Source organism: Medicago truncatula, chromosome 7, assembly GCF_003473485.1.
Source record: "Medicago truncatula cultivar Jemalong A17 chromosome 7, MtrunA17r5.0-ANR, whole genome shotgun sequence".
In the NCBI taxonomy this organism is placed as follows: domain Eukaryota; kingdom Viridiplantae; phylum Streptophyta; class Magnoliopsida; order Fabales; family Fabaceae; genus Medicago; species Medicago truncatula.
This window is the reverse complement of record NC_053048.1, coordinates 54,658,684-54,676,710: the sequence shown is the minus strand read 5'-3', so window position 1 is coordinate 54,676,710 and position 18,027 is coordinate 54,658,684. Positions and strand designations below refer to the sequence as shown.

Sequence of the window (18,027 nt, the reverse complement as noted above, 5' to 3'; positions counted from 1 at the left end):
AGAAGTTGCTCATAGATATTTTTGCAGCATAACAGAATCATGATTACCAAAATAGTAAAAAAGAATCTTAGAATTCTTATACTTTTCATAACAGAAACTTCTGCATCAGTAGCCATATCAGCAGCAACAACACAGTAAGCTCTAAAATACAAAACCATCCAAACATCATATACGGGTCCTTGCATCATGTATTTTAACTCCTTTTTGAACCAATCACAAGAATTAGATATAGACCTATTCTCTTCTTCACAATCGAATTTTCAATCAAGCTAAATGCCCAAACAATTTTTGCACAATTCATAATCACCAGCGTCGTTCTTTCCTAATAGGCGGTGTCGTTCTTCCTAATCACCGTCGTCGTCGCACAGATTTCCTTAATGTCGTCGTCACCGTCGTCGTCAGCGGTGGTTTGGATTGAACTGAGGGGTGGAGAAGCGGTGGTAGTGCTATGTTAAGGCTCGGTGAAGATGGTGAGAAAGGAAATAAGGAGAAGAAAATTGATCTGCAATTTTTTTTTTCATCTGAATTTTTGGTAGAGAAAGCAAACGGAAATGTAAAGAAACAAAACAAAAGAAAGAGAAAATAATAATATTTTATTGCTTTAAGGAGGGAACTTCTACGGTACACTCACAAAATGAGATGTACCAATACTCATGCTTCTTAATTTTATAAATGAACGATCGTTTTTTATGTAGTAAATAGCTAATTGTCAATATTTATATTTTATAGAACAATATTTCATAAGAAAAAATATCATTCAATTGTTTATAAGAATCATAATAACTTTTTTTACATATTATCGTAAAAAATAATTAATGTTCTCAATTATGAGTGATAAAAATTTAAAAAATAAAAAATTATTTTATTGACACTTTTGATGAATAAGACTTAGTTATTATAATTATAAATGATAAAAAAATAATATTTTTTTTTCAAAAAACAATTCATTTAACTATGAATTTAAAGAGTGAGTGTACCGGTACACTCAAATATAATGGGTGTACCATAAAATTTGCCCTTTAAAAATACGATGCAAAGAAAGTTGTCAAAATTTGTCAAAAATAGGATCGTGGTTATAACATGTCATGTAAAAAAAATTATTTTATTTTTTATTATATAGAAGTTCCGTGCTTGGAAAAAAAAAAAAACTACAAATAAATTTAATAGGGACGGTAAATTGTCTAACATCAACATAAATTTAAAAAGAGATTTGAGTCGGAAAAGTCTTGTAATAAACAATATCGACGTTCAAGAGTATCTAAAATTTGATAAAGCATCAACACACCGACTAGCTTATTATAGGAGTGAAGCATTGCTAGGTCTCACTCCAACTCAAGCGACCTACGAACCTTCACAACCAAATACCTACCCGTGGACAGTGGCGGATCTTAGGAGAGACCCATGGGTGCCATGGCATCCCTGTGTTTTCAATATATACCATACTAGGCATATTATTTTGGTAAGTTTTCAGTTGTCGCATCGGTAAGCTAGTCTTATAGTCCCCCCATCGGTTGCGAGTTCGACACTCATGCCCACGTTGTGTTTTCAAACAAATTTAAACCACAACGGCAAGTGATTATTTTTATCTATTTCTTGAAACTGATTTACATATATTTCATGATGGTTTGACACCCCCAACAAATTTACTCAGGATCCGCCACTGCCCGTGAGACTCATTCACATTGTTAGAAAGAACACTAATAGCCGCTAAAGAATCCCAATTCAACAAATTTGAATCATAACCTTCTCATACCTCAAACATTCAACCACTTTTCAAAGCTTCGTCATATAGGCACTACACATGCCAGCACCTCTAGCAAAGCGCCATCCAACCATTCACAACCATTCAAGCATCTTTTCACATGCTTCGTCATATAGGATCCATTCATATTCAACTTAACAAAACCCTATAAAGGAGGCTTCCAACAAAGTAGAACAAATTCACAAAGTAACGTCATATCAATTCTATTAGCATTGTTTGCTTTACGATATTCTCGAATGAGTTTCAAAACATGATGAGACGAATAACGAGGCCTACAAAAATGATCTCCATGGATCTCCTTATTCGTCAAAGACCACAAAACAATGACGTGACGTGGTTCAAAAATTCTTCCACCCAATCTATGCTTTAATTTATTTTGATTTTTCAACCAAAACTTATAAAATTGCAATATTGTCCTGAGTAAACATATACTCATCGATCAAATTTCGTTCCCTGTTTATGTTAGTATGGTTTAAAAAATCATAAAAACCTTCATCATTAATTTTTAAATGAGAGACAAATTAATTAGGCCAAAAAAACATACTAATTGATTGAATGCGAACTCTTTTTTTTTTTTTTTTTGGTCAAGTAGCCTAGTGGCCAGAGCTTACACAATTAAATTGTGGAGAAGTGGAGTGTCTGGGGTTCGAACCCCAGCCCCTACATATAATATGCAATATCCCTACCAACTGAGCTAAGCTCACGGGGATAATGCGAACTCTTTATCACAACTCCTTTTCACTAAAAAAATAACATAACCTAGTATACTTTGTTCCCTATTTTGTTAAAATGACACTCCCAATTTCAATCATTTTTATAATAAACAAAACATGTAAATCACCAAGATCAAGGAATATCTCTGTAATAATTATTTTACGAATACTCTTATATTAATCATTATATATTGATTACATCAACTTATTTATTTTTAATATTCACTCATAATACACAAATGAAATTTGACCTCTAATGCATTTGAAAATTGATCAATATTTCTTAAAAATGAAAAAAAAGGTTAATAATTTTATTTTTTAAAAAGGACAGATGAAATGGTCTAAAAGTGGCGGTGGAGTAACACGTTAAACAATAACATGATATGGTTCAAAAAATATTCATCCCAAATCACATCATCAGTTGAATCAGTCCATTAAACAAATTTTATTTTTTTCTAAGGATTAAACAAATTTTAATTAACTTGCACGAAAAAACTCATACAACCATTTTATGAAAATTAAGAGTATGCTTGATTATCAACAACTTTTTTCTATATATATTTTGTTGACGATTACTGGTATATTGTCTTTTTCTCGCTATGTTTATCGTGTTACACACGTACTTTCAAGAAAATGGAGTTTTTTTTTTCCTTTTTCTGAAACAATGAATTTGTTTTTTTTTTTTTTTATCGTAAAACCAATATTTAATTTTATACAATTTTAATCCTTAAAAAAAGAAACACAATAATTTTTATAATTAGCATAAAAATCCTTAAATAAAATCATTTATGACGTCGACTTGTGTATACACAGTGATCCTAGATACCAAAATAAAAATCAGATTTGAACGAAACAAAAAAAGAAAAAGGTGTTTAGGAATAGAAATGTTAGTTTGGATCTTTTAAAAACCAATGCAACAGTAACACACATGACATGTCAATTATGAATCACTTTTGTTTCTTTCACTCAACCAAAAAAATTGTGAATTATTGATGTACACTGTTGATGCACGTGTTGCATTTGTTTATGCTTTTTGCATTAACAGGGATTGTAAAGCACACGTGTGGCTGGTCGTAGCTAAAAGAAGAACCATTAGTTTAGTAATCCACACACCAACATGAATAATGGAGTTTGTATTCCAAAATTAAAGAGACCAACAAAGAGAAGAAAGGGAATGATCAATGGTCCCTATATGTTTCATTTTCCTTGATGTATATTGAACATTAACAAAGCAATGTCCCCAACATCGTGTTGTGATTATCTTTTTAACAACTTCATTTATTCAAGAGCAGAGACATTGTATTCAACACCTTAATTAAATTTGATTAGCTTTGATGATACATAATTAAAAAAATGTTTTTGTTAACTAGTGCCCTAAAGATAATGGTTAAAAAAAGGGTTTTACTAACTAGTATCCTAAGGACAATGATTAAGATGTCAAAAATAGAAAATTTTCATTAAAAACAACAACTTTTTGACTTTTATAAAGTTAAACATTTCATTTTTCATCAATTTTCAATGAATAATTTCTATATTAATATTCTTAGGATACTAGTTAACATTTTCCTTGAAAAAAATTAAGTATCATGAGTACAAGCGTACAACTATAGAGATTTTTAAGGTGATTGAAATCTAGTCAAAGGATTAAGACGTCTTTTTTGATATATTTTTCCATTCGCATCGGTAACTTATGTCGCACTATATTGATACTTGATAATTTCCCTATTAAGATATGGGGGATGTTAACGAAGAACCATTAATAGTAAACTTTTATAAAAAATTGTGTAATCAATACATTAAAATTTGTAACATTTAATTTTTTTAAAGAATATTTTTTAAATTTAGGATCCTTAAATGTGTATATTCATTTTGCACGCGTGGGGAAGTTGTAGGCCATGATAATCTTTGGTTCATTCTAATGTTCAAATCCCGTGGAGCAATGTGAATGGACCCAACACATAGTCTTTTTGGGAGTGATTAGTCATTTTCTTAGTGATGATAATCCATAACGAAGCGAAGAAGAACATTCATACCCGCAAACCTAAATAAAGCTTAATGAACTGATGGGTAGCAACCTTGCAAAGATCAATCTTGCAAGCTGATATGTGGGATCCAGTACCTTCTGTTTTTGACAAAATTCCAAAACTTTTTGTGATTAAACTGATAGTTTTTTTTAAGGGTTATTAGTGTGTTACAGCATTTTTTGTTTTACCCTGTGTAAAATATTTTTTTTTAGATTCCGTACTTGTAAAATAAAGATTCTTCAGGATTGCCTCCTGATCCATATGACTCAACAAAATCTCTTACATGACGCTGATGTAGATATTTTATTTTATTTTTTTCATTGGCCACATGTATAATTCATTTAACACATCATATTTAATTAAAAAAACACAAAAAATTTAAAAATCTGAAAATTAATTTTTGAAAATTTAAAAAAATCGAAAAAATTAATTTTCAAAATAAAAAGTTCAGATTTTTTTTTCTCAAAAAATAAAAAAATTTGGAACTTAATTTTCAAAATAAAAAAAATTAGAAAATATATTTCGTAAATTAGAAAAAAAAAATTGAAATTAAAAAAAGTTCAGATTTCATTTCAATATAAAAATTCTGGAAATGTCTTAAAAAAAAAATTTAATAATTTTTTTCCAGAATTTTTCTTTTTTAAAAAAAATGATTTCAATATAAAAATTATGGAATAATATATATTTTTATTTAAAAACTTATTTATTTTCCATAATTGTATTTTTTTAGAAAAAATAAAATTTTTATTTAGAAAAAAATATTTATTTTACCAGAATATTTAATTTTTGTTACAATTTTTTTTTTATAAAAATAAAAATATAAACTTTTCTTATTTTCCTGAATTTTTATTTTTTTAGAAAAAGTAAACCAAACTTTTTTATTTAAGAAAAAAATTGAACTTATTTTAATTTTGAATTTATTTTTATAGTTTTCGAAATATACTTTCCAATTTTTGTTTTTTTTTTTTATTTTGAAAATTAAGTTCCAGAGTTTTTTATTATATTAGAAAATATAATCTGATTTTTTTTTTTATTTTTAAAAATTAATTTTCAGATTTTTAATTTTTTTACTTATAAATGAAGTGTAATATGTTTTTTACGCGTGACATTCAAAAAAATAATGAAAAATAAAAAATATATCCACATGAGAGCCATGCAAGAGATTCTGATGAGTCATAGGGGTCAGGGGGCAATCATGAAGAATCTTTATTTTACAAGGATATAATCTAAAAATAATATTTTACAGGAGGTAAAATCAAAAGTGTCTTATATTACAGGAGGTTAAAGCACTATTAACCTTTTTTTAATTGCATTATTTTCATTAACATCTACTATTTGTCGTGCAACAATTTCATGTACTTTGTTATGTTAAACATAATCACCAATTACTTACAAAGTGATTGGATTCAGTTGATCAACGAACTCCACGAAAGACGAATCGTTTGATATAACTCAAAATATTACCGAGTAAAACAATTTTTACCAAACTTTATTTATAGGGATAATTACATTGACCTCCCCTGAGGTCATTTAAAATGTCACTCACACCCCCTATATATTTTAATTTAACACTTACTTCCCCTTGTTTGACGGTGAGTTAACCTGCCGTTAGCGAGAAAAAGGAAACTAATGTTTTAACAAAATATAAAAAATCCTCATGTCTTTTCAAAGAAACAAAACTAAGAAATTGTGATAGTTTCTGTGTACTAAGTCTTTTGTATTCATACTTTAAATTATTTGTTTTTTCTGTGATGTCCAGACCAAACCTTAAATTTATTTTACGACACATCCAAACTTTGCATCTCCTTTTCCAAGTTTTTTCATTTGGGAAGAAAATGGATTTTGTTTCACCATGATTCTTGCTCTGCACATTGATAGGTGTTAATATGTTAAGCTATATTTTTTAATAAATACTAATGTGTTATGTTATCGAAGTAATTCAAGCAAATGATGCAGTCTACAATGGAAGTAATTCAGGCAAATGATGTAGTCTACAATATTGTGTAGCTTTCGACGCAACTCTCTTATTTAAAGATTAGATTGTTTGATAGAAAATGGTGTAGTCTTACAATGAGTCGATTGGCTATTAATGGTGATTCAACAATGATGGATTATAAAAACAAAAATTAACGGAAAATTGACGGGGTTAACCAAAAAGGGGTGTGTTTGTATATTTGATTAAAACTTAAGGGAGGTTAATGTATATTATGACTGAATTATGTATTAATATATCCAGTTTTTATAAAACTGAAGGGTTAACACAGAAAAAATTAGTAGCTAAATACAAAATGAGTTGAGCAAGAAAATCCTTGTAAATATTTATTAGTTGAGCTATCAATTAATCGTGTAATAGGTTAGCCATGAGTTTGAGAGTTGAGACACCAAGTTGTAAAATCATACGGTAGTCACGTCTCTATCTTTGGAATTGGCCTTCCTAAAATTTACATGGCTTTCATTTTTCTAAGACAACAATATACGAATGTTACAGTTAACCATTGGTATCTAGTCTTTATTAAATATGATCTTGTTTGTGAGTAGAAATTAAATTCGAAAATTCGTCATTCATTTCATTAACATATGAGAAATTGATATTTACACAATCATTCTAGGACAGCTCTCTCTTATATTTTTTATCGTGATCTTACACTCCTTATCTCTTTCTCTTTCTTTGTTGTTTTTTGTTCTAAATAAAGAGAAAGAAAAATATTATTAAAAAAAAAAAATTGTTACAAAATAAATGTAGAAATATAATTTGTGATGATATGTCGATACCATGTATAATTCAGGTGACTGGCCAGGTACACACCCTTATAAAATAAAATTTGATGATTTAAAACGCGTATGTATGTTAGGCTGGCAGATGATAAAAAATGAGCACAATGAAAATGCCTGATTCTCCACAACTTGTCTGGTATATATTCTGAGGTTGCATTTTTCCTCCTTCTTGCATCATTTTTTTTCTTACAGAGCTTATATATCTATAGAACATATGTAATCAATGATTTAATTTGATTTCTCTTATACTTTATAGGGAGAGAAGGGTGATTCTTAGTACTAAAGTATACATACATTAAATAAATTCGACAATGATCGGTTGTTGAATTAAAAGTTAATTTTATTTAGAAAATCAAACATTTATATTTTTGTAAACTTTTTTAAAAACCTGATACTTAATTTTCACAAGGATATTTTTTTGGGTGGTGTCTATCGAGTTCGAACTCCAAACCTTGCATACTATATACATTGTCTTTGTCAACTGATCTAAGCTCACATGAACCTTTTCACAAGCATATAATACTACTTAATTAGTGATTTCAATTCAAAGAAATTATTTAGAAATAAAAATAAGGGCTCGCGTTAAAACTTATTATATATAACAATAATATATAAGAAAAATGTGAGATTTTCGGCTAGATTTTTTTTTTTTATTATAATTATATTATAATAAGGATATATTGTTCAAATTAATAATGATATATTTTTGATATCATTAAAAGATAAGAGTTTAGACGTTACATACATCTATTTATATAATTTAAATTAAAATCTAACTAATTTTAATGAAAATCTAAAATCCATAAAAAAAATTGTATATAATTTACACACGTTAGCACAAATAAAAAAGAACGGATAGAAAGAGACAAAGTGTCAGTCTAATGCTAGTATGTATACATTTTTTAACTCATTTTGATTGTTTCCAATTGAAATTAAATTTAAAAAAATATTGATTATGAATGAATTTTTTGCAAGAATAAAAACATTCAAATAATTAAAATGACATAATTTTATTTAAAAACATGTTGTTGATTTTAACAACATTAAATATGTATTATTGTTTTTTTTTTTGTCAGGTAGCCTAGTGGCTAGAAATTCATTTTAAAGTGAATAAATGAGGTGTCCGAGGTTCGAACCCCGATCCCTACAGAATTAATCAAATTAAAGTGAATAAATGCATTGTCCCCGCCAACTGAGCTGTGTTTACGGGAATGTTATTTTAAAAGATTGAGATAGCAAAAGAAGAATGGAGGAGGAGTCCACGTACGTCCTTGGTTGAAAGAGTTCCGTTCAGTAACGACGTTAGCAGCTGAAACTGTCCCCAGTCAACAAATCAAAACCCACACGTTGTCTCATAGTCGTCAATTCCTTATTCATATTCGTAGTTAGTAGTTTCATACAGTGAAGTGGGGTTTGTACTTTGTGTGCAACCAAAAGGTCAATGGATTCGGCAGGATTTACATATCATTAGCTTTTTTTTTTTTTTTTTTTTTTCCTTTGCTAAAAAAAGAAAAAACAACTTTATCCATGGCTGTGATCTTTTTTCAAGGGCCATAGCTGTGATTTTGTATATAGATTTTTCTACACATATATTTGTATTTCACTATATTTATTTTTAAAATATTTCTATAAATCTATATTTAGTGAATTGTGTTGAATGCTTGTATAATTTTGTTTACACCGGTGGTGTGTATAAATCACTACGATTATATTTGTTTTTTTTTTAAGATCAAAATAAAATATATTAATCAAACTAAAGAAATCTTTACAACATAAGATGTATATGAAATATATTAACCAAATTAAAGAAGTCTTTGCAGCACATGGTATCTAAGAGACTTGAAAGAGTTACAAAGTTATTATGTTACAAAGTTAAGAAAAGACTAACAAATTAAATAAAATATAAATTTTTATATGTTTTATGGTTAAAAATTCATATTTAATTAATGTTTTGTCAAAAAAATCTAATTTTTTTGGAGACATTTTCACATTATTCTATATATTCATTAAATTCTAGGGATCACAAGGTAAAAAAAGTACAAAAACTTAAATATTAATGTACTTCTACAGTTTCTATCAACAAGATATTTACATTGATATTGATATTGATATTGAAATTTGAACTCAACTTCTTATAAGATTTGAGTTGAATACGTAGGTCCTCGCGCTTAGTCCTAGTTTGTAAAGATATATTTTTTATTTTCATTCTCTAAATTTTGTGTTAATTTTTTACTTGCTAACAAGAAGATAAAAGACTCTTAAAGTGAATAGTTGCGTGCAATTTTTATAAGCAATGTGTTTGGATCCTTTAGAAAAAAAGTATTTACAAAATAAAGAAAAATGACTAATTGGACCAACCTACACTCTCCTTAGTTAGAAGTTAGAATAGAATGGTTGAATGGTGGAGATTTTAGGTCGTACCATAAAATTGAGGGTAAAAGCTGTTTTCCATTTGACTTCCGTTGAAAGAAGGGGATTGTCGTATTAACACCGTCAATTCCACCGATAGAGAATGAAATGAAATGGATGATGGCTCACTATATATAACCATTTACCAACTAAGGAACACACGCATTTTTTCGATTAAAACCCAAAAACTCCCCTAAATTAGTGGGTTATCATTCATAAATCTTAATTTTTAGACACAAGAGAAACACAAGAACGCGAGATCTTGTCAGATCGGAGCTCAACATCAGCCTAGATTCTGGTGAGTTTCTTCTCTTTCGAGATCTCTCTCTCTCTCTCTCTTTAATTTTCTCATGTTCCATTAATATTTGCATTGCATGCATCATTCCATTTCGAATGATTCTGCTATTATTCATTCCATTCCCAGAATCACGTGTTTGACCTGCTGGTCCTAGATCTTTTTTTTTTTTTTTTAGTGTCCTAATCCCATATGGGTGTGGGACAAATGACCCTTCTTTTTGGTGTCCCTTTAGCCAACAACAACAACAAGAAGATATGCTTCCAGGGTCAAATAGCTGTTTTGCTTACCATATTCTATTCAACTTCTTATTTGTTTTATTGAAGATTCTTTTTATATTCTTTTTAATCTTTATATCTTTCTCCACCATGTTTTTCATTTTTCATTGCTACCTTTGTAGATTTAGGTTGACAAATATTGATGAAACAGTGTTAGCATTTTAGAGAATCCTGTATTTGCTTATGTTTGTGTCAACAGAGAGCTTGGTTTTGTTATTTCAATCCTAAATAAATGGCTATGATTATATATAAATAAAACCAATCAACCATTCATGTATGATTGAATAGTCAAGAGTCAAGACTAGAGCTTTGTGATACGTATAGAGATGCATATCTCTTAACTACTTCATGTTATTTGCTTCATCTGTTTGCTTTTCGCATATGATAATGCATATCATATTTTAGTCTGGTAGAAGAAATATGTTCTTGTTGTTGCAGAATGCTTCCATATTGATCTTCTTAGATAATTCATCTTTGCATGTTGTTTTTCTTCATCAACATCAACCACTTACTCTAATTGTTTTGTTTCCTACCCTGTAATTTACACCATGCAGCGTTATGGGAAGGGAAGTCACCGGCATACAAGTCATGGACAAGAAGCCAAACGGTCTAGCTTCAAATGGTAGTTTTGGCGATAGAATACGTGTTTCTCCCAAAATTGCTAAAATGGTTCAAGCAATGGATCATGAGATAAAGGAATCTGCTGAAGGTAATTCTTTTGTCGAGAAACATCAGGAAAGAAAAGATGTTTTGAATACCAAAAGCACCAAATTAAATGCTGGTTTATCTGAAGAGAAGAATGAGAAATCTGAAGAACCAAAGATGGAAGGCGATAAAGAATTAACCTCACCCACTGCAATAACAATTCCTGTGGATAAAGAGCATACAAGCCCCTCTGCTCCCCAGCAATCTGACCAGGCTACTGAAAAGCATGTCACCCACACGCAGACTGTTGATACTGAAGCTGTTGCAAATGGTCAGGACTTGTCACCAAATGCTAACAATACACACTCACCAAATACTAACAATACACACTCACCAAATTCCTCAAAGAACTCGCAGGTATTGTGTCATAACCTTTAGAATTTTTAAGTATGAACTTAAATTTGTATGTGCTCTTCTGAGAACTGAGTCCAGTATGCAAAATGGTCCTAGCATATGTGCTGCATAAAAGTTGTTAGGTTGAGTTGTTTCCTGTAACAATCGAAAAATGAGGAAGTGAAAATTTTAGCTAGTGACAGAACTGGGATCTACTTGTTTTGTTTGTTCACATGATACATGTTTCTCATACTGAGGATATGTTGTTTTCCCTCCTCCTGCCACCATTCAAACTTTTTTTTTGATTAAGAGGTGTGTGTGCTTCAAACTGCGACCGTAATAAACTAGCTGCAAAAAAAAATAAAAATTGTTTGTAAATATTGCTCGTGTGGTAGAAATTATGTGGAAGAAGTAGAAGACTTAGCTTGCCTTCTTATTTGTCTCAAGGTTTCTAAGGTTGCTTTTTAATTGCATGTTTTGTGATTTGTGTCCGGGAGTGGGTAAGTGTATTTTATATTACTGAAATGAAAAATCTTTTCAACTTTTCAGTCGAACTCACCTTTTTCATCAAGGAAGCTCGCACAACATGACAAGAAGCACCATGATGATGAAGACAATTGGTCGGTTGCTTCCTCGTATCCTCAAAACTTGAACACTTTGATGGTTTTATCTTTAACAGACTAAGTTTTAGGCATATCGGTAAAACCTTAGAATCTTCCATAAATGAAACCAAATATCAAACAGTTTTTTCTGAGTTTGATAATTTAATAATAATAATAAAAAAATTATTAACTCTCCAAACATCTATATTTTTACATGTATTTAAATATACAGCAGTTATTCTCGTTTATTCTTTAACTGTAAATAGCAGTGTTGCATCTACACGCAAGGTGACTGTAGGTACAGCGCCTACGTTTAGAATCTATGAACGTGCAGAGAAACGAAAGGAGGTACTTTGTTAATTAACCTTTAACAGTGTGTATTCTGAGGTTGATTGTATTTCCTATTAAGTATTATTATTATTATACTAGATAAATCTAATGTTCTTTTTTGTTCTTGTCACCCTGATTTATCTATCCAGTTCTATATGAAGTTAGAGGAGAAAAATCGAGCCCTGGAAGAGGAAAGACTCCAGTATGAGGCAAGGCGGAAGGTACTGCTTGCTCTTAGTTGCCTGTGCACATCCATGTGTGACTTTTAATTTTTAACTTTTTACTTTTTTCAGCCCCTCATTCTAGAAACATCTAATATGGATGTACATCTTTTAATTTCTCTTTTACTTCTTTTTGTTCTTCCTCGTTCTAGAAACATCTAATTGCTTAAGCCAAGGTCCAGTTTTAAGACCACGTACATGGTTATTTTCTGTTTATCCTCTTAGGTTACATTTTACTTGTTGAACTGATTTAAATAACTATATCTTTGTGCAATTGTAACCTGTGTAGGAAGAGGAAGAAGCAGCCCTTAAGCAGTTGAGAAAGAGCTTGGTCATTAAGGCAAAACCGGTTCCTAGCTTCTATTATGAGGGGCCTCCCCCTAAGACTGAACTCAAGAAGGTACCAAGTCTTTTCCTTTTCCACCTGTCTTTTCCAAATCTCGGGATGAACATGAAATTGCCATTGAGAATTTCAGAATTTGCATGAATAGATCAAAGGAATACAATACAATATAATAGGAACATTAGAATGCTTGACAATGTCTGGAATACAAATTTAACTGTAGGATGTAAGGGCTGTAGCACTTATTGTTTTCTGTATCTAGTATTGTTTCTTGCTCACAAAGTTGTATGTGCATTTATGAAACTCCTCATATCATTGGCTTATGATGTTCATGTTAGTTTTAGTCCTTTCCAAATGGAAGAGGCAGAATCCTAAATTTATTAACATCTTAGTTTTTAGCAAAACTAAAATTCTTCATTCCTTTACCTTTATAGCAGCTTCCACTGACTCGCCCCAAGTCACCAAAACTATCTCGGAGAAAGAGCCTTGGTGACGCTGTCATCTCATCTCCTGAAGTTTGCACTCGAGTACGTCACAGCATTAGCAGTAACCCCAAAAGTGGGTTTGGTACCCCTGTCACTCAAAAAAACAAGGACCTGAGCATGGGACGTAACAGCAATGGCGCTTGTAAAACCAAAGAACGGACTAAAACGGTAAAAGAAACAAAAGCTTCTCCCCCTAAAGCCACGGAGCAGACAAATGCGGACATATCAGTCCAATAATAAGCTTTCCAAAGATATTACTGACTTCCAGTTGAGAGGAAAATAGCCTTCAACTTTCCCGGTCACACCAAATGGGATGCTTGCAGAAGGATGGCCTTATTTTCTTTTCATCTGGACTGACATTTTTAAGTGGCCTGTTTTTAACTTGAAGTGTATATGTTTTGTATGTTATATTGGCACACATTGTATTATCATTTTATTATATATATAAATAGTTTATTGATGTAAATTGTACGTACAAACTTTGAAATGCCCCAGATGGCTTCGGGACTTTGCAAGGGAAATTTATATGAAATTTCTATTCTAAGATCTGAAATGTGTTTGTTGAAAATTGAAAATAATGTGCAGAAAATACTTGGTCATTGCAATGTAGAACGGGAGCGATTTTTTGTTTGACGACAAATCTATCAAATTCAAACATCAATGAGTTATATCACGTCGAAGTTATCAAATTTATCCTAAATGTGTGTCATGCATGAATCGTAAAGAAATACTTGCATAGCTAAAAGAAAGTAAATAATCAAAGCAATGAAAGAGCATACAACTGTTAGAAAGAGTGAAGTTGAAGTAAAAGACATGAAGATTAAGAAATGTTTGAATTACTTACTAGTAAGAAATTAATCCACTAATTTAATTGTACTAATTTGTAATTATGTATGTTTTGAGGGAAGGACAATGTGTTTTACCGGGAAAAGAAAAACGGATATATCCACAACAGAACAACTAAGCTTGACTTGAATGAAAAAATCTCCAAAACCAAAACAATGTTTGGTCTGAATATGATGAAAACATGGAAATTGTTACCCTCCACAGTTCCATACTTAATCAACCGTCCATCTTCCTCAACCGCCGTTGCCACGGTGAAAATGGAAAAACCACCATCCTCCAATTCCAAACCCCGCAGAAGATCCTCTTACGGAACTTCTCGTAAATCAATTCTCAAAAAAACCTTCAAACAAGAACAAGTCACTTTCACCGCCCCTTTCTCCGACGAACCACATGTCGCCATCATTGGCGGTGGTATCTCCGGTCTCATTTGCGCTATCTTCTTAGACAAACGCGGCATTCGCTCCACCGTTTTCGACACTGGTCTTCATGGTCTTGGAGGAAGATTGGGAACAAGGATTATTGATGATGAATATGATTCTTTGGTTTTTGACCATGCTGCTCAGTTTTTTACTGTCAATGATTCTCGTTTTGCTGAAATTGTTAATGTTTGGTTGGATAAGGGTTTGGTTCGAGAATGGAAGGGTACTGTAGGAGAGTTGAAGAATGGTGGTGAGTTTCTTCCATTTTTACCCTCTCCTCCAAGATATATAGCTACTCGTGGAATGCGCTTTCTGGCTGATTCGTTACTGTCTCAGGTTAGTTCTTCCTAATATTCATTGTTTTCAACAATTAAATACTTACAACCTACAAGTGTCTCAGAAGTGTCCAAGAATTAAATTGTGTCAAAACGAGGAAAATAAAGTTGGTTTTGGGACACTTATGGTACGAGTGTCTATGGGTGTCGGACACTGACGCGCATTGGACACCGAGACATGCCTAATGTCAGAGGTGTCTCTGCTTCAGAGCTTACAACTAAGAAAAGATTCTGTTACATTCTGCAAATAGTGGCGACTTTTGGAATTTGGATTGATATGAAAGGAGTAAATCATGATTTTAGTCCTTGAAATTATGATGGTTGATTAGTTTAGTCCCTTAAATTTGTGAAATAACAATCTAGTCCCTTAAATTGAAAAACTTCTGTCCATTTGGTCTTTTTTCCAAATTTAACACTACAAATACAATTTTGAAGGTTTTATATTTGTCTGGATGTAACACGACACCATTCAAATCAATACGTATACCTTTCGTAGGTTTTAATGGATGCTTATTAGAGAGATATTTTGGTGGAGAACTAAATTGATTGACATTATTTAATTTAAGGGACTAACTTAAATATTAATTAAAGTTGAGGGATTAAATTACTCGACCTTTGCAATTTGAAGGACCAAGATGATCATTAAGTTTTTCTAACTTTTGTGCTGCTATAGTTCTTAGATTTTGGTTTTTTGCTGTGGTTCCCATGTTATTTTTGTGTTAAAGAAACTAATTCTCGTGTAGACTAGCTTGGTGAATGTGGAGAGACCGTGCTGGATCAGTAAATTGGAGCCATTTAATGGGATGTGGCACTTGAGTGAAAATGGGAAACCTCGTGGGAAGTTTGATGCAATTGTTATTGCACACAATGGTAACTTGATAATGTCTTTATTTTTTCTCTTAAGAAATAATATTGTACAAGTTCTGTTTTTACACGTTTATCAGCCTAGAGTATTTATATGTATACAGTCATCCGACTTATGGCTTCTTTAGTAACTATTTCTCTATTTGCCAACAGGAAAATGTGCTAACCGCTTGCTTATGACATCGGGTTTGCCATTAATTGCTAAACAAATGAAGGTCGGTCTAGGACATTCCCTTTCCAGTTCATTTGATTTGATAAACTAGCACTCTATTTTTAGCTTTATCTACTATTATATTCGTACTAATACCACCTATTGTTTCTATTCTACTGTCCATTGTTCAGAGGCTGGAATTGAGTTCAATATGGGCCCTTTTAGCAGCGTTTGAGGAAACTCTTCCTTTTCTAGAGAATACAGAAGTTGCTTTTGAAGGAGCTTTTGTGAGAGGAATTGATTCAGTGTCATGGATGGCCAATAATACCAAGAAACTGCTGGCTTCCCAGAGTGACGGTCCTCACTGTTGGACCTTTCTAAGTACTGCTGCTTATGGAAAACAGAACAAGGTTCCACAGGTAAGTAGTGAAATTTTCAAAACAGAATGATATTACAATATAAAAATTAGTTTCCTGAGTGTTAGATTGGTTTTGGGGTTGCTGGATGTTTTTGGAAGGTATAGAGGAGTAATATATTGGTATTGACTCACAATTACCTTACCTAGAATAATATTTGCAAGGGATTTGATTAAAATTTATTTAAATTATGATAACCTATGCATTTTCATTTGTGTATTGCATGTGACGATTAGCACTTTTAATAACTGAAATGTGAGCCATGTTTTGTTTATCAGGAAAATATTCCTACTGCTACAGCAACAAGGGTAAAGGAAGGCATGCTAGAGGGTGTTGAGACTGCCCTCGGATTATCGAAAGGGTCGCTTCCTAAACCTTTTTATACGAAGCTCCAACTATGGTAAGAGTCAAAGTATTAGTATTAGTTGCTCTGAAATGTCCTCCTGACATGTTTTTGTTCAGGTCAGGCTTACAGAATTTTCTTATTGTTTGTGATTTCTCAAATGCACATGTGCTCTCTGAGTAGCATGTCTTGCGCGATAGTTTTCAGTGACAGTTCTTGTGCGATAGTTTTCAGTGACAGTTATGTTGTCAACAAATCAGACGGTCTAATTTAACATCGATAGATTATCTAAAAATATCCGTAACTCTAAACGTTGTAAGTAAACCTAAACGGTTTAAAATCGTATTATTCTGATATTTTCAGGGGTGCAGCTCTTCCAACTAACACACCTGGAGTTCCTTGCATCTTTGATCCCTTCGGAAGGGCTGGGATATGTGGTGATTGGCTGCTAGGTTCGAATATAGAGGCAGCAGTCTTAAGTGGAATTGCTCTAGCTAACCATGTATGTCACTTTCAATTGGACCTTCTAATTTATGTGGTTTGTTCGCCACAATTTTTTTTTTAATTTAGTAATTAGACACCTTCACCATTAGTAATTCATGTTTATCAAATTGTGAAAAGCTTTGACAATGTCCTTTTGTTGTTCAAAATTGTGTTTGGGCATTTTGACACAGATTGCAGACTATATCCAAAGTCTCGGAACTGACCCTGGAGAGTTTGCTGTTGGTTTGAATCATGAGTTTCAACCACTGGAAGGGCATGATATTGGACAATTCCCGGGTTTGGGGTCAGAAGAAAAGATCACTGAAGCCCAAGTATATGAACTTGCCAAGTAGGTTATGCCCGCTATGGTGCTCATAAAGCAGGTCTCTCCTCTGCCAATAGAAGATTCATTTCATATCCATGCAAAGGATATTCCCCTGAAAGTAACGTCACTGGTCTCAAGAGATGATTTAACTTGAAACTGAAACTCTCCGTTGGGAGGGAAGGGGCCTTATATCACTCAACAGCTACATGTAATGACAAAAGTTGTAAGTTACTTGCCTCTTCGAAAGAAAGAGATAGTGACATTATTATATTTTTGGGAATGAAATTTTATGAAATTAGTAGTTCTCTTTCTCATCCATCAAATTTTCTTGCCCTTTTAAAACGTAAGGTTTGAGAAACTGGAATTTTGAATCGTTAAAAACTGTATTGAGTGCAGATTTTGCCTTCAAAATCAGAAACAGCTTATTCCTCACATTTCTATGGTGAAATTCTTTCTAGTTTTGAAACAGCACTTTTTGTACATAATATAAATTAAATAGTGGCTGTATAATATTTGTCAAGCAACAAGAAATCTGAGTGCTTTCTATACAGAACTGTAGATACATGACAT

The 18,027-nt window shown here is 31.8% G+C and overlaps 2 protein-coding genes across 5 annotated transcripts; both read left to right on the top strand.

Annotated features, from left to right (window-relative positions):
• Positions 1-9,725: 9,725 nt before the first annotated feature.
• On the top strand, positions 9,726-13,828 carry LOC112416494 (protein WVD2-like 1). Of its 4 annotated transcripts, none has more exons than XM_024770383.2 (7): positions 9,726-9,981; positions 10,811-11,318; positions 11,844-11,929; positions 12,166-12,244; positions 12,376-12,447; positions 12,737-12,847; positions 13,228-13,828. In XM_024770383.2, the coding sequence occupies exons 2-7, from the start codon at positions 10,815-10,817 to the stop codon at positions 13,510-13,512; spliced, it is 1,137 nt and encodes a 378-aa protein (XP_024626151.1). In that variant the 5' UTR covers positions 9,726-9,981; positions 10,811-10,814; the 3' UTR covers positions 13,513-13,828. The 4 variants fall into 4 exon arrangements, with proteins under 4 accessions (XP_024626151.1, XP_024626150.1, XP_024626149.1 ...); XM_024770382.2 differs by having other exon boundaries at positions 9,728-9,981; positions 13,225-13,828; XM_024770381.2 differs by having other exon boundaries at positions 9,730-9,981; positions 12,163-12,244; positions 13,228-13,821.
• A 359-nt stretch (positions 13,829-14,187) lies between these two features.
• Positions 14,188-17,780, top strand: LOC25499689 (renalase). The gene is made up of 7 exons (XM_024770379.2): positions 14,188-14,876; positions 15,619-15,745; positions 15,893-15,954; positions 16,082-16,309; positions 16,585-16,706; positions 17,013-17,151; positions 17,324-17,780. The coding sequence occupies exons 1-7, from the start codon at positions 14,277-14,279 to the stop codon at positions 17,483-17,485; spliced, it is 1,440 nt and encodes a 479-aa protein (XP_024626147.1). The 5' UTR covers positions 14,188-14,276; the 3' UTR covers positions 17,486-17,780.
• Positions 17,781-18,027: the final 247 nt, after the last annotated feature.